The 14,534-nt window shown below is 48.0% G+C and overlaps 1 protein-coding gene across 9 annotated transcripts in view; it reads right to left on the bottom strand.

Annotated features, from left to right (window-relative positions):
* Positions 1-14,326, bottom strand: part of tada2a (transcriptional adaptor 2A) — a 45,288-nt gene extending 30,962 nt beyond the window's left edge. For 8 of the 9 annotated variants that reach the window (XM_059973360.1, XM_059973361.1, XM_059973358.1 and 5 more), the window contains exons 1-2: positions 14,129-14,326; positions 2,350-2,456 (exon numbers count right to left, since the gene is read on the bottom strand). In XM_059973360.1, coding sequence (XP_059829343.1) covers positions 2,350-2,456; positions 14,129-14,153 — 132 coding nt within the window. In that variant the 5' untranslated portion in view covers positions 14,154-14,326. The remainder of the gene's footprint in view (positions 1-2,349; positions 2,457-14,128) is intronic. The other variant, XM_059973367.1, reaches the window with a different exon arrangement.
* Between the last annotated feature and the right edge of the window lie 208 nt (positions 14,327-14,534).

The raw sequence follows: 14,534 nt of genomic DNA, 5'->3' as shown, positions 1-14,534 counted from the left end.
GAAGCCATGAATAGACATATTGGAATGGGAAGTGAAATTAAAATGGCTGGCCACTGGGAGATCCCACTTTTTCTGGCGGACAGAGCGCAGGTGCTTGGTGAAGCAGTCTCCCATCTACATTGGGTCTCAGGAGGTTACACTGGACACAATATATGACCCCAACAGATTCACAGGTGAAGTGCCGCCTCACCTAGAAGGACTGTTTGAGGCTCTGAATGGTAGTGAGGGAGGTGGTGTACAGGCAGATGTAGCACTTATTCCCCTTGCAAGGATAAGCACCAGGAGGGAGATCAGTGGGGAGGGATAAATGGACAAGGGAGTCATGAGTGGAGCAATCACTGCGGAAAGCAGAAATTGTGTGTGTGGTGGCGGGGGGGGGGGGGGTGGAGATGTGCTTGGTGGTGGGGTCTTGTTGGAGATGGTGGAAGATATGGAGAATTATGAGCTGGATGCAGAGACTGGTGGGGGATGGGGTGACAGCATACGTGTGTACAATGGAAGAGATGTGGTAGTGGGCAGTGTTGATGGTGGAGGAACGGTAGCAACTATCTTTGAAAAAGGAGGACACCTCCGTTCTGGATTGAAAAGCCTCATCCTGAGAACAGATACAGTGGAGGCAGAGGAAATGAAGAGAAGTGGATGGTGTTTTTACAAATAACAAGGTGGGAAGAGGTATAGTTCAGGTAGCTACGAGTGTCTGTGGGTTTATAATAGACATCAGTAGATAAGCTATCTCCAGAGACAGAGTTTGAGAAAGGGGAGGGAGGTGTCGGAAATGGACCAGGTAAATTTGAGGGCAGAGTGGATAAAGTCGACGAATTCTGCATAGGTGCAAGAAGCAGAACTAATGCATTTGTTGAGGTAGCATAGGAAAAGTGGGGGATGGCCACCAGTGTAGGCTTGGATATTAGACTGTTCCATATGGTTGACAAAAAGGCTGGCATAGCAGGGACCCTTGTGAGTGCCCATGGCTACACCTTTTGTCTAAACGAAGTTGGACGAGCTAAAGTTGAAATTATTAAGAGTGAAGACTAATTGCACTAGATGGAGGAGAATGGTGGTGGAGGGGAACTGATTGGCTTTGGTGTCCAGAAAGAAATGGAGAGCTTTGAGGCCTTCCTGGTGGGGAATGGATGTGTATAGGGACTCTGGACATCCATAGTGAAAATACGATGATGGGGGCCAGGGAACTTGAAATCATTGAAAAGATCCAGAGCGTGTGAAGTGTCACTGATGTAGGGAGGAAGGGACTGAACTAGGGGAGATAAAAGAGTCGAGGTATGCAGATATGAGCTTAGTGGGGCAGAAGCAAGCTGAAACTATGGGAGTACCTGGACAAGCGGGTTTGTGAATCTTGGGTAGGAGATAGAAACAGGAAGTATGGGGTGCATGAACTATGAGGTTGTGGCAGTGAATGGGAGATCCCCAGAGCTAATAAGGTTGGTGATAATGTGGGAAACAATGGCCTGTTGCTCCTTAGCGCTGTCCTGTAAGAGGAGATGTCTGAGAGTTGTCGCTGGGCCTCAGCAATGTAGAGGTCAGTACACCAGACTACTACAAAATCCCCCTATCTGCAGGTTTGATGGAGAGGTTAGGATTAGTGCAGAGGGAGTGGAGAGCAGAGCGTTCGAAAGGAGTGAGGTTGGAATGGGAGAGAGGATTGCTGATGCTTCCTGAAGTGGGTGAGTCTTGGACAAGAGGACACAGCCTCAGAATAGAGGGACATCCATTTAGAATAGAGATGAGGAGAAATTTCTTTAATCAGAGGGCGGACTGCCACAGACGGCTGTGGACTCCAAGTCCTTGGGTATATTTAAAGTGGAGGCTGATAGGTTCTTGATTAGACAGGGCATCAAAGGTTGTGGGAATACAGGAGAATTGTTTACAGAATACAGAATCAGCCATGCTGGAATGGCTGAGCAGACTTGATGGGCTGAATGGCCTAATTCTGCTCCTATGTCTTAAGGCCTTATCATAAGAGTAAAGTACCAAAAGACAGGCAGTCCTTGGATTGCATAAGGGTACTCTTCCTGAGAACTGTCCATAAGTTGATTCTCCCCAAGTCAGAAGTGTCCATTTTCTACGTTAATTAATAATGCACTGCTTTACATACATCAGCTTTAATTTTCATTTCATTGACTATTCATTCGAACACCACCCATAATTAACCAGTATGTACACTGTATCCAGTTATTAATGTATACCACAAAACATTTTGTTATTGCTTTCTTGAAAAATATATGGGAGCAATTGTTTAAAATTGGATTTCCTTAACTCAGCCCACCCATAACCCAGGGAGGCCCTCTATCAGAATAATATCTTTCATGCAGCATGAACATTGCTGAGTACCTGTAAGCATATAAGCAAAGGAGGCGGCCCACAGTCTGCACACTTTATGTAAGGCTCCATTAAGTAGGAAGAGCAACCACGACATGGTGGCTGATCAAATGGGTCACCTGAAACAAAATGGAACCAGACAACTGAGCAGTTACCAACTTTGAATACTATACTCTCTCAGTCAACATCCACATGCAAAAGTGGAATTGTTAAATTTTCATGCATGCACTTCAGCAACTTCACAAATCATCCTAGCACTTTATCAAATCAAATCATCAAAGGAAATGTTTTTGCTGAACTAATTATTAAGTGCTCTGAATGTGGACTAGCCTTCCATGTTTGGTGTGTACATTTTAACTGGGTAACATTAAGCAGTAGTAAGGACGTATTTGTATAATACTGTTATCAGGTAAATTCCAGGACTCGTCCCAGCAATATTTAAGAAAATTCAACATCAGCAGCAGAACAGCAAGCAACTCAGAAGGAAATTAGCATAAGCAGAGATAGAAGGTTTAGAATGTTGTTGCACAAGTTTTCCATTGCTACAGTGCATCTTGAATACTGTGCATGCTGCTGCCATGTTAGATAATAGTGGAAGAAATATATCTTTGTAAAGGGGAAAGATCTGAAGATAAAAATCATTAGCTATTTATTTGTTTATAGGTAAAAAAATGATATGGCTTCACGGCTGAATAATTAAAGGAACTGGATGAACTCTGGATCAGTAGGCTGATAGGACATATTAAGAGGTAGTTACACCCAAGGTGTAGGACACAGGAAACTGGGTGACAGTCAGGAATGGGAAAGGGGATAAGGAGTCAGTGCAGAGTACCCCTGTGGCCATCCCCCTCAACAAAAGGTGCTAATAAAAAGTATTCACACCCTTTGGAACTTTTCATGTTTTTTTTACAACACTGAATTACAGCGGATTTAATTTGGCTTTTCTTGGGCACTCATCAACAGAAAAAAGACTTTCTTGTCAAAATGAAAACAGATCTCTACAATGTGATTTAAATTAATTACAAATATAAAACACAAAATAACTGATTGTATTAGTATTCACCCCCTTTAATACGACACACCAAATCATCACATATGCAGTCAATTGGTTTTAGAAGTCACATAATTAGTTAAATGGGGATCACCTGTGTGCAGCCAAGGTGTTTCAATTGATTGTAGTAAGAATCTGGAAGATCCAAATGCTGGTGAGTCAGTATCCTGGCAAAACTTACACCATGAAGATCCAAAGTACACTTGAGGCAATTCCATGAAAAGGTTATTGAAAAGCACAAGGCAGGAAACGGATCCAAGAAAATGAAAGAATATGGTACTGTAGCGGTGTGCTACATGCAGCGCTAAAATTACGACACGGAGTCGGTAACTGCAGTCGAAGGAAAAAACTTTATTCGAAATCTTCAGCCTCACTTTTAAGCCTCCCTCAACCTGCCCCCCCGTGGCGCAGAGGCTCCAAAGCTCTGTGCTCGCAAACCCCCGTAGGCTATCTAATTGTGAGCCGGTTCGGATGTGCCAGGAAATGGGTCGCCACATAACCCCCCATCCTGAACCGACGATACACCCCCCAATGTCCACAGTCTGGGCCGGAACCTGCTTGGGAGGTCGGCCTCTGCGCCGAGGTGCCGGAAACTCAGCCGGTTGCGCCAGGTCCACATGGGCCGGTTTGAGGCAGTCCACCGTGAAAACCTCCTCTTTCCCCCCAACGTCCAGCACGAACGTGGACCCGTTGTTCTGGAGCACCATAAACGGCCCCTCGTATGGCCGCTGCAGCGGTGGCCGATGCCCGCCCCTTCGTACAAACACAAACTTACAGTTCTGCAGGTCTTTGGGTACGCAGGCTGGGTTCCGCCCGTGCTGTGAAGTGGGTATGGGGGCCAGGTTACCGAGCTTCTCGCGTAGTCTGCCCAGGACTGCTGCAGGATCTTCCTCTTGCCCCCGTGGGGCGGGTAGGAACTCCCTGGGGACGACCAGGGGCGCGCCGTATACCAACTCGGCCGACGAGGCGTGCAGGTTGTCCTTGGGCACTGTGCGGATGCCGAGTAGGACCCAGGGAAGCTCATCCGCCCAGTTGGCTCCTCGCAGGCGGGCCATGAGGGCCGACTTCAGGTGACAGTGGAAACGCTCCACTAGCCCGTTCGACTGTGGGTGGTAGGCAGTTGTGTGGTGCAGCTGAGTCCCCAAAAGGCTGGCCATAGCTGACCACAGGCTGGAGGTGAACTGGGCGCTTCTGTCGAAGGTAATGTGGGCCGGTACACCAAAGCGAGATATCCAGGTGGCGATCAGGGCTCGGGCGCAAGATTCGGAGGTGGTGTTGGTGAGCGGGACCGCCTCTGGCCATCTTGTGAACTGGTCCACGATAGTCAGGAGGTGCCGCACTCCACGCGACACTGGCAGGGGGCCCACGATATCCACATGAATGTGGTCGAAACGCCGGTGGGCGGGATGGAACTGCTGCGGTGGGGCTTTGGTGTGCCGCTGCACCTTGGCCGTCTGGCAGTGCATGCACGTTTTGGCCCATTCACTGACCTGTTTGCGGAGTCCGTGCCAAACGAACCTGCTGGAAACCATCCGGACAGTCGTCCGGATGGAGGGATGCGCCAAGTTATGAATGGAGTCGAAAACACGGCACCGCCAGGCTGTCGGGATGACGGGACGGGGCTGGCCGGTGGCGATGTCACAGAGTAGGGTCCTCTCACCTGGGCCCACGGGGAGGTCCTGGAGCTGCAAACCGGAGACTGCGGTTCTGTAACTCGGAATCTCCTCATTTGCCTGCTGTGCCTCTGCCAGTGCCTCAAAGTCTACCCCTTGGGAAAGGGCATGAACGGTAGGGCGAGAGAGCGCATCAGCCACGACATTGTCCTTACCCGAGATGTGCCGGACATCCGTCGTGTATTCAGAGATGTAGGACAGTTGGCGTTGCTGGCGGGATGACCAGGGGTCGGACGCTTTTGTAAACGCAAAGGTAAGCGGTTTGTGGTCCGTGAACGCGGTGAAGTGCCGACCTTCTAGGAAGTACCTGAAATGCCGGATTGCCAGGTAGAGCGCCAACAGTTCCCGGTCGAAAGCACTGTACTTGAGCTCGGGTGGCCGCAGGTGTTTGCTGAAAAACGCCAGGGGTTGCCAGCGACCTGCAATGAGTTGCTCCATCACCCCACCAACTGCCGTGTTAGATGCATCCACTGTGAGGGCGGTAGGGGCGTCCATTCTGGGATGTACTAGCATTGCGGCGTTCGCCAAAGCTTCCTTCGTTTGAACGAAAGTGGCGGTGGACTCCTCGTCCCAGGTAATGTCCTTGCTTGGACCCGACATCAGGGCAAACAGGGGGCGCATGATCCAGGCAGCTGAAGGGAGGAAGCGGGTAGAAATTGACCATACCTACGAATTCCTGAAGGCCTTTGATCGTGGTGGGTCGGGGGAAGTGGCGGACCGCATCTACCTTAGCGGGCAGAGGGGTTGCTCTGTCTTTAGTAATCCTGTGGCCCAGGAAGTCAATGGTATCGAGTCCAAACTGGCATTTGGCGGGGTTGATTGTAAGACCGTACTCACTCAGTTGGGCGCAGAGTTGACGGAGGTGGGACAGATGCTCCTGACGACTGCTGCTGGCTATGAGGATGTCATCCAAATAGATGAACGTGAAGTCCAGGTCCCGTCCCACCGCGTCCATTAGCCGCTGGAACGTCTGTGCGGCATTCTTCAGGCCGAACGGCATGCGGAGGAACTCGAAAAGGCCAAACTGGGCGATGAGAGCCGTTTTGGGGACGTCGTCAGGATGCATCGGGATTTGATGGTACCCTTGGACGAGGTCTACCTTGGAGAAGATCCGTGTGCCATGCAGGTTTGCTGCAAAGTCCTGAATGTGTGGCACAGGGTAGCGGTCCAGTGTGGTAGCCTCGTTCAGCCTGCGGTAGACGCCGCACGGTCTCCAGCCTCCCGTCGCTTTGGGCACCATGCGCAGGGGGGAGCCCATGGGCTGTCGGACCGCCGGATGATCCCCAATTCCTCCATCCTCTGGAACTCCTCCTTCGCCAGTTAGAGCTTGTCCGGGGGAAGCCGCCGAGTGCGGGCGTGGAGGGGTGGTCCCTGGGTCGGGATGTGGTGCTGTACGTCGTGTCGGGGCATGGCCGCTGTGAACTGCGGTGCCAGAACCGATGGGAAATCCGCCAGGACCCTGGTGAAGTCGTTGTCGGACAGCGTGATGGAGCCGAGGTGAGGGGCTGGCAACTGGGCTGCACCCAGGGAGAACGTCTGAAAGGTCTCGGCGTGTACCAGTCTCTTCCTGGGCAGGTCGACCAGTAGGCTGTGAGCCCGCAAAAAATCTGCACCCAGAAGCGGTTGGGCTACGGCGGCCAGTGTAAAGTCCCACGTGAACTGGCTGGAGCCGAACTGTAGCTGCACCTGACGGGTGCCATAGGTCCTTACTGTGCTGCCGTTCACGGCCCTCGGGGGGGACCCGGTGCCCTGCTGCGGGTGTCGTAACTCGTCAGAGGTAAAATGCTGATCTCGGCACCAGTATCGACCAAAAACCGGCGTCCCGACCTTCTATCCCACACATACAGGAGGCTATCCCGATGGCCAGCCGCCGTAGCCATCAGCGGCGGCTGGCCCTGGCGTTTCCCGGGAACTTGCAGGGCGGGCGACAACGGCGGGCTTCTGCGCCCCACCGCTGGTGATAGAAGCACCAGTGTTCATTGGGCCGGGGGTTGGCGGGCTCTGCGGCCGGGCCTGGACTGGTTTGCTGCTGGGAGCGTGGCTGGGAGATCCGTGCGATGGACGCCCCGCTCACCTTTTTGGCGTTCCACAGCAAGTCCGCCCGGGCTGCCACCTTCCGGGGGTCACTGAAATCCGCGTCGGACAGCAGCAGGCGTATGTCCTCGGGCAGCTGCTTCAGGAATGCCTGCTCAAACATGAGGGAGGGCTTGTGTCCTCCGGCCAGAGACAACATCTCATTCATTAAAGCCGATGGAGGTCTGTCTCCCAAGCCATCCAGGTGCAGTAAACGGGCAGCCCGCTCGCGCTGAGAGAGTCCGAAAGTCCTGAGGAGCAGGGCTTTGAATTCCGTGTACTTGCCATCTACCAGGGGCGACTGTACGAACTCCGCGACCTGGGCTGCTGTGCCCTGGTCGAGGGAGCTCACCACGTAGTAGTAGCGGGTGTCTTCTGAGGTGATCTGGCGAACGTGGAATTGGGCTTCGGCTTGCTGGAACCATAGGTTCGGTCGCTGCGTCCAGAAACCCGGCAGTTTCAACGAAACCGCATGAACAGAGGCGGCGTCGGTCATTTCTGGTCCAAAAATCGTTTGGACCGTCGGGGTCACCAATTGTAGCGGTGTGCTACATGCAGCGCTAAAATTATGACACGGAGTCGGTAACTGCAGTCGAAGGAAAAAACTTTATTCAAAATCTTCAGCCTCACTTTTAAGCCTCCCTCAACCTGCCCCCCGTGGCGCAGAGGCTCCAAAGCTCTGTGCTCGCAAACCCCCGTAGGCTTGTGAGCCGGTTCGGATGTGCCAGGAAATGGGTTGCCACAGTACAGCTATTAATCTGCCCTGAACAGGCTGTCCTCAAAAACTGAGTGACTGTGCAAGAAGGGGACTAGTGATGGAGGCCACCAAGAGACCTGACAACTCTGGAGGAGTCAAGCTTCAGTGGCTGAGATGGGAGAGACTGTGCATACAACAACTGTTGCCCAGGTGCTTCACCAGTTGCAGCTTTATGAGAGAATGGCAAAGAGAGACTCTAAATAGTCAGCTGAAAGAAGGTTCTATGGTCTGATGAAACCAAAATTGAGCTCTCTGGCCATCAGACACTGTGCATCATCAAAAACACACCATTCCTACTGTGAGGCATAGTGGTGGCAGCATTGTGCTGTGGAGATCATTCACCACAGCAGGTCCCAAAAGGCTTGTGAAGGTAGAGGGTAAAATGAATGCAGCAAAATACAAGGAAATCATGATACAGTCTGCAAGAGAATGGTGACCTGGGAGAAGATCTGTTTCTCAGCAAGACAATGACAATAAGCACAAAGCCAAAGCTACACAGGATGGCTGAAAAATAACAAAGTTAATGTTCTGGACTGGCCAAGGTAGAGTCCAGACCTCAATCCAATTGAGAATTTGTGGCTGGATTTCAAAAGGGCTGTACACTTACTTAAACCCATACAATCTATCAGAGCTTGAACATTTTGTACAGGAGAATGGTGAAAAATTGCAGTGTCCAGATGTGCAAAGCTTACAGAGACCTATGCACAGATTCAAGGCTGTAATAGCTGCCAAAGGTGCATTTACTAAATACTCACATGAAGGAGGTGAGTAATTATTGTGTTTAATAATTGAAATAAACTTTGATCAAATTGTTTTCACTTTGACAGGAAAAGTCTTTTTCTGTTGATCAGTGTTTTTTTAAAAAAAAGCCAAATTAAATCCATTGTGATTCAATGTTGTAAAACAATGACATGAAAACTTCAGGTGGGGGAGGTACTTTTTACTGGCACTATATATCATTTTGGAAACTGTTGAGGGAGTTGACCTATCAGAGGAAAGGCACAGTGGTTGGGTCTCTGGCAGAAAGTCCAACTCAATGACTTGGAACTGGTGGGGGGAGAAGAGAAAATGCATGTTGTGGTGACAGGGGACTTGTTAGATAGAGGAACAGACAGGAGGTTCTGTGAGCGAGAATGAGATTCCTAGATGGTATGTTGCCGTCTGGGTGCCAGGGTCTGGGACATCTTGGATCAAGCCCTCAGCATTCTTAAGCGGGAGGGGGAACAGCCAGAGGTCCATGTAGGAACCAATTCATGGTAGGATGAGTGATGAGGTTCTGAGTAGGAAATTGATGGGAGTTCAGTGCTGAGTTAAAGGGCAGGACCTCCAGGGTTGTGATTTCAGGATTACTACCTGTGCCATGTGCTACTGAGGCCAGAAGTAGGAAGATTATAGAGTTTAATATATGGCCAAGGAATTGGTGTAGGAGGGAGAGCATAAGATTTTTGGATCATTGAGCTTTCGTCCAGGGAAGGTGGGACTGGAACCAGAGGGGGACTAATATCCTGCTGGGAATGTTTGTTAATGCTACACGGTGGGGTTTAAACTAGAGTTGCAGGAGGATGGGAACCAGAGTGCCAAAACAGTTAGTGCAGAAGTTGTGGAAACAGATGTTTGTTGGTAAGACCTCAGACAAAGTTAGGAATCATGAAGTTGAGCATGGTGTGATTCGTGTCTTGAGCTGTGTATATTTCAATGCGAGAAGTATCGGAGGAAAGGCAGATGATAGTGCTGAAGATGAGGTAGCTGGTTTACAAACAAAGGCAATGTGTAGTGAGAAGTTGTTGATGAGTAAAATTGCTGTCAACAGGATGAGCTGCAACATAAGAGGTGGACAAAATTGAAAAGGATGAATATAAGACTTAAGGTGCTATATCTGAATGCGTGCAGTGCATGGAATAAGGTAGATGAACCTCATTTGCAGATTGGCATGTATGATGTTGTAGGCACCACTGAATAATGGCTGAAGGAAGATTATAGCTGGGAGCTCAATATCCAAGGGTACACACTGTATCAAAAGGATGTGCAGAAAGGCAGAGGGGGCAGTATTGCTCTGTTGATTAAAGAAATTAAATCAAATCATTAAGAGATAGGGGTTGGAAGGTGCTGAATCATTATTGATAGAGTTAAGGAACTCAAAGGGTAAAAACACCCTGATGTGGGATGTATACAGGACCCCCCCCCCCCCCACCAAACGGTAGTAAGGATTTGGTCTACAAATGACAACAGGAGATAGAAAATGCATGCCAAAAGGCCAATGGGGGAATTAACATAGTCATGGAGGATTTCAATATGCAGGTAGATTGGGAAAATCAGGTTGGTGCTGGATTCCAAGAGGGGGAATTTCTAGAATGCCTATGAGATGGCTTTTTAGAGCAGCTTGTGGTTGAACCCACTAGGGGATCAGCTATTCTGGATTAGGTGTTATGCAATGAACTGGAAATGATTAGAGCTTAAGGTAGAAAATTCCTTCTGGCAAGTGATAATAAATGGTAAAAGAGAGGCAAAAGTGGATTATCAGACTGCTGGAAAACAATGCTGAATGGGTAGTAATGGGGAACAATGAAATAGTGGAAGAACTGAATCAGTATTTTGCATCAGTCTCCACTGTGGAAGACACTAGCAGTATGATGGAAGTTCAGGTGTCAGACTGCATGAAGTGTGTGGTTACCATAACTAGACAGAAAGGCTCTTGGGGAAACTGAAAGGTCTGAAGTCACCAGGACAAGATGGAGTACACCCTGGAGTTCTAAAAGTGATGCTGAAGAGATCATGGAGTCATTAGTACTGATTTCAAGAGTCACTAGAATGGTTCTGAAAGGCTGGAAAATTGCAAACGTCACTCCACTCTTCAAGAACAGAGAGAGGCAGAAGAAAGGAAACATTAGGCCAGTTAGTCGGACCTCATGGTACTTGGGAGGATCATAATGGGCAGCAGTCAGCTTGGTTTCCTCAAAGGAAAATCTAGCCTGACCAATCTGTTGGAATTCTTTGAAGAAATAACAAGCAAGATAGACAAAGGAGAATTAGTTGCTGTGTACTTGGATTTTCAGGCCTTTGACAAGGTGCCACACTTGAGGCTGCTTAACAAGCTACGAGCCCGTGGTATTGCAGGAAAGCTTCCAGCATGGATAAAGCAGTGGCTGATAGGCAGCAGGCCAAGAGTAGGAATAAAGGGAGCCTTTTCTGACTGGCTGCTGTTGACTAGTGGTGTTCCACAGGGGTCTGTGTTGGGACTGATTCTTTTTGTGTTTATATGTCAATAATTTGGATGATGGAATTGATGACTCTGCAGTTTGCAGACAATATGAAGACAGGTGGAGGGGTAGGTAGTTTTGTGGAAGTAGAGAGGCTACAGGACTTAGAAAGATTAGGAGAATGGGCAAGGAGTTGACAGATGGAATACAGTGTTGTAAGGTGTACGGTCATACACTCTGGTAGAAGAAATGAAAGGATTGACTATTTTCTAAATGGAGAGAAAATTAAAAAAAAACTGAGATGCAAAGGGACTTGTGAGTCCTTGTGCAGGATCCCCTAAATGTTAATTTTCTGGTTGAGTCTGTGGTGAGAAAGGCAAATGCAATGTTAACATTCATTTCAAGATGTAATGTTGAAACTTTTTAAAGCACTAGTGAGGCTCTCTTGCAGTACTGTGAGCAGGTTTGGGCCCCTTGTCTTGGAAAGGCTGTGCTGAAAACTGGAGAGGTTTCAAAGGAGGTTCACAAAAAATGATTCCAGGATTAAATGACTTGTTATATGAAGAGTGTTTGGCTTTGGGCCTGTATTCACTAGAATTCAGAAGAATAACGGGTGACCTTATTCAAACCTATCAAATAATGAAAAGCCCTTGATAGAGTGGATGTAGAGTATGTTGCCTATGGTGGGAGAGTCTAGGACACAGCCTCTGATTAGAAAGGCGAGCTTTTAGAACTGAGATGAGGAAGAATTTCTTTAGCCAGAGACCGGTGAATCTGTAGAATTCTTGGGCGCAGGCAGCTGTGGAGGCAAAGTCTTTATGCATATTTAAGGCAGAGGTTGATGTGGTCTTGATTGGTCAGGGCATGAAGGGATTTGAGAAGGCAGGAGATTGGGACTAGGAGGAAAATTGAATCAGACATAATGAAATGATGGAGCAGACACTGGACCAAATGGCATATCCTATTGTTTTGCTAGAAAAATTGACGAAGGCGAGACAGTGAATGTTGTCTACAGGGACTTCAGCAAAGCCTTTGACAAGGACCTGCAAGGGAGGTTGGTCAGGAAAGTTCAATCACTTGGCTTCAGGATGAAGTAGTAAATTAGATTACACATTAGCTTTGTGAGAGAAGCCATAGTGTGTTTGTATATGGTTGCCTCTGACTGGTGGCCTTTGACTAGCAGTGTGCAGCAAAGATTGGAGCTGTATCTGTTGGTGTTTGTCATCTATATCACCGATCTGAATGGTAATGTCGATCCAAAGCACGTGGATTGGAAAATTTACAGATGGCACCAAGATTATTTCTGTAGCAGACAGCGAGAATGGCTATCAAAGCTTGCAGTGGGATCTGGACCAGCTGGAAAAAAAAATGAGCTGAAAATGGAAGATAAGATTTAATGCAGGCAAATGCGAGATGTTGCACTTTGGGGAAGACAAACCAAGGGAGGACTTCCATGTTAAAGGATAGGGCACTAAGGGGTGGAGTAGAACAGGGGCTTCTGGCAATACAAATCTGTAATTCCTTCTAAGCAGCAGCACAGGTAGAGCTTTTCACACATTGACCTTCATAAGTATTGAGTGCATGAGTTGGGATGTTATGTAGAAGTTGTACAAGACAGTGGTGAGGCCTAATTTGGAGTATTGTGTCCAGTTCTGGTCACCTGGTCACCTACCTACAGGAAAGATGTAATATTGAAAGAGTGCAGAGAAAACTTGCTAAGATGTTGCTAGGACTTGAGTTACTGGGAAAGGATGAATGGGTTAGGACTTTATTCCCTGGAGCATACGAGGATGGGAGGGATTTGATAGAAGTATACAAAAACATGAGGGATATAGACAAGGTAAATGCAAGCAAGATTTTTCCGCTGGTGTTTGGTGGGACTAGAACCAGAGATCATGGGTTAAGAGGGAAAGGTGAAATGTTTAAGGGGAACATGATTGGAACGTCTTAGTTCAGAGGGTGTTGAGAATCTGAAACGAACTGTCAGCACAAATGGTGGATGTGGGGTTCATTTAAACATTTAAGAGAAATTTCGATAGGTACATGGGGGGGTGGGGTTTGGAGGGCTATTGTCCAGGTGCAATTTGATAGGACTTGGCAGAATAATACTTCGACATGGACGAGAAAAGCCAAAGGGGCCTGTTCCTGTGCTGTAGTGTTCTGATTCTAAGACTCTACCTCAACGCACTATTGAGAAGAAATGGATCTGTATGGACAATGTACTTTAATACATTATTACAATAATAAACCAATTAAAGAATTGTGACAATATAAAAGACTGCACACATTTGCAGTACAATCCTTAATTTACATTCTGGACAGGGCCTCAGGATTTAAAAGAATTTTCATGCAAATACCAAGTACAGTAGCACTCAAAATACCTGCATATTTAGATATCCAATGTTTCAATGGGATATTGATCTAATTACCCAATGATAGCATGGTAGTGTCATGCTGGAAATAAAAAAGATCAAAACACAAATATTCTTCTTACCCATGCCAATTTGCCCTGCACTGTTTACTTGCCCTGAACTTTCTACACGTTGTTGTTTTACCTTATTCAAACTGATTGTACTGTGTAATGAACTGTATAAGCAGAATGCAAGACATTTCTCACTGTATCTTGGTCCATGTGACAACAAACTAAAATCTGAAATCAAAATCAAAAAAATTTCAGGTGAATTTCATTAATTTACAAGAAGATAGCACGTGGGATAAAGATTGGGACACAAGGTCCATCTGCCATTCCAGATGACAGTTAATCTGATCTCTGGTCTTGATTTTTTATTTTCCTGCCTGATCTCCCTGATACTTGGGGGGGGGGGGTAGGATTTATAGTAGGGAGGGAGGAGTTGGGAATCTATTAGCAGGGTTCTCTCACCTACACCTCATTCAATGAAACTAAGCTTAACCCGGCATTGGGGTCAGACCGAAACACCCAGCACCGGCCCCCACCTCCATTCTGGACACGAGTCTGCGGCTTCCCCCCCCCCCCACTAGGTCGTTGTGGGGGGGTTAGAGGGAGGTTTACTGTACTCACTGCCAAATGGCGCCAGCCGGTCCATGTTTCGCAAACCTCCGTCAACTCTGGACGCAAGACGGTAGCAAGCCCTGTGAAACGATCAGACAAAATCCGCCGCAGCAGCTCTCCTTCAGAAAACCGGCTTTGCCGCTACTGGCCCAAACCACTCGGCTCTCTGCATCGCCATTTTGAGTTTTACGCATATGGTTGATGGCCCGCCCGCAAAATGTCTGCTTTGTCAATCAGGATGATTGACACACGTGTAACCAATCCAAAATAGGGATTCCACAGTTGCACCCGCCCGCAATCATGACGTTGTTAATGCGCAAATTTTAAAACTTGCATTGAGACCTCCATGCGTGGCTGAATGTTTATGGAATTTTGGAGTTTAAGGCCGTTGCTTATTTGCGCTGTATGTGACCTT

Source organism: Hypanus sabinus, chromosome 6, assembly GCF_030144855.1.
Source record: "Hypanus sabinus isolate sHypSab1 chromosome 6, sHypSab1.hap1, whole genome shotgun sequence".
Lineage (NCBI taxonomy): Eukaryota > Metazoa > Chordata > Chondrichthyes > Myliobatiformes > Dasyatidae > Hypanus > Hypanus sabinus.
Note: the sequence above shows the minus strand (reverse complement) of the source record. Positions and strands in the feature narration are given on the sequence as shown.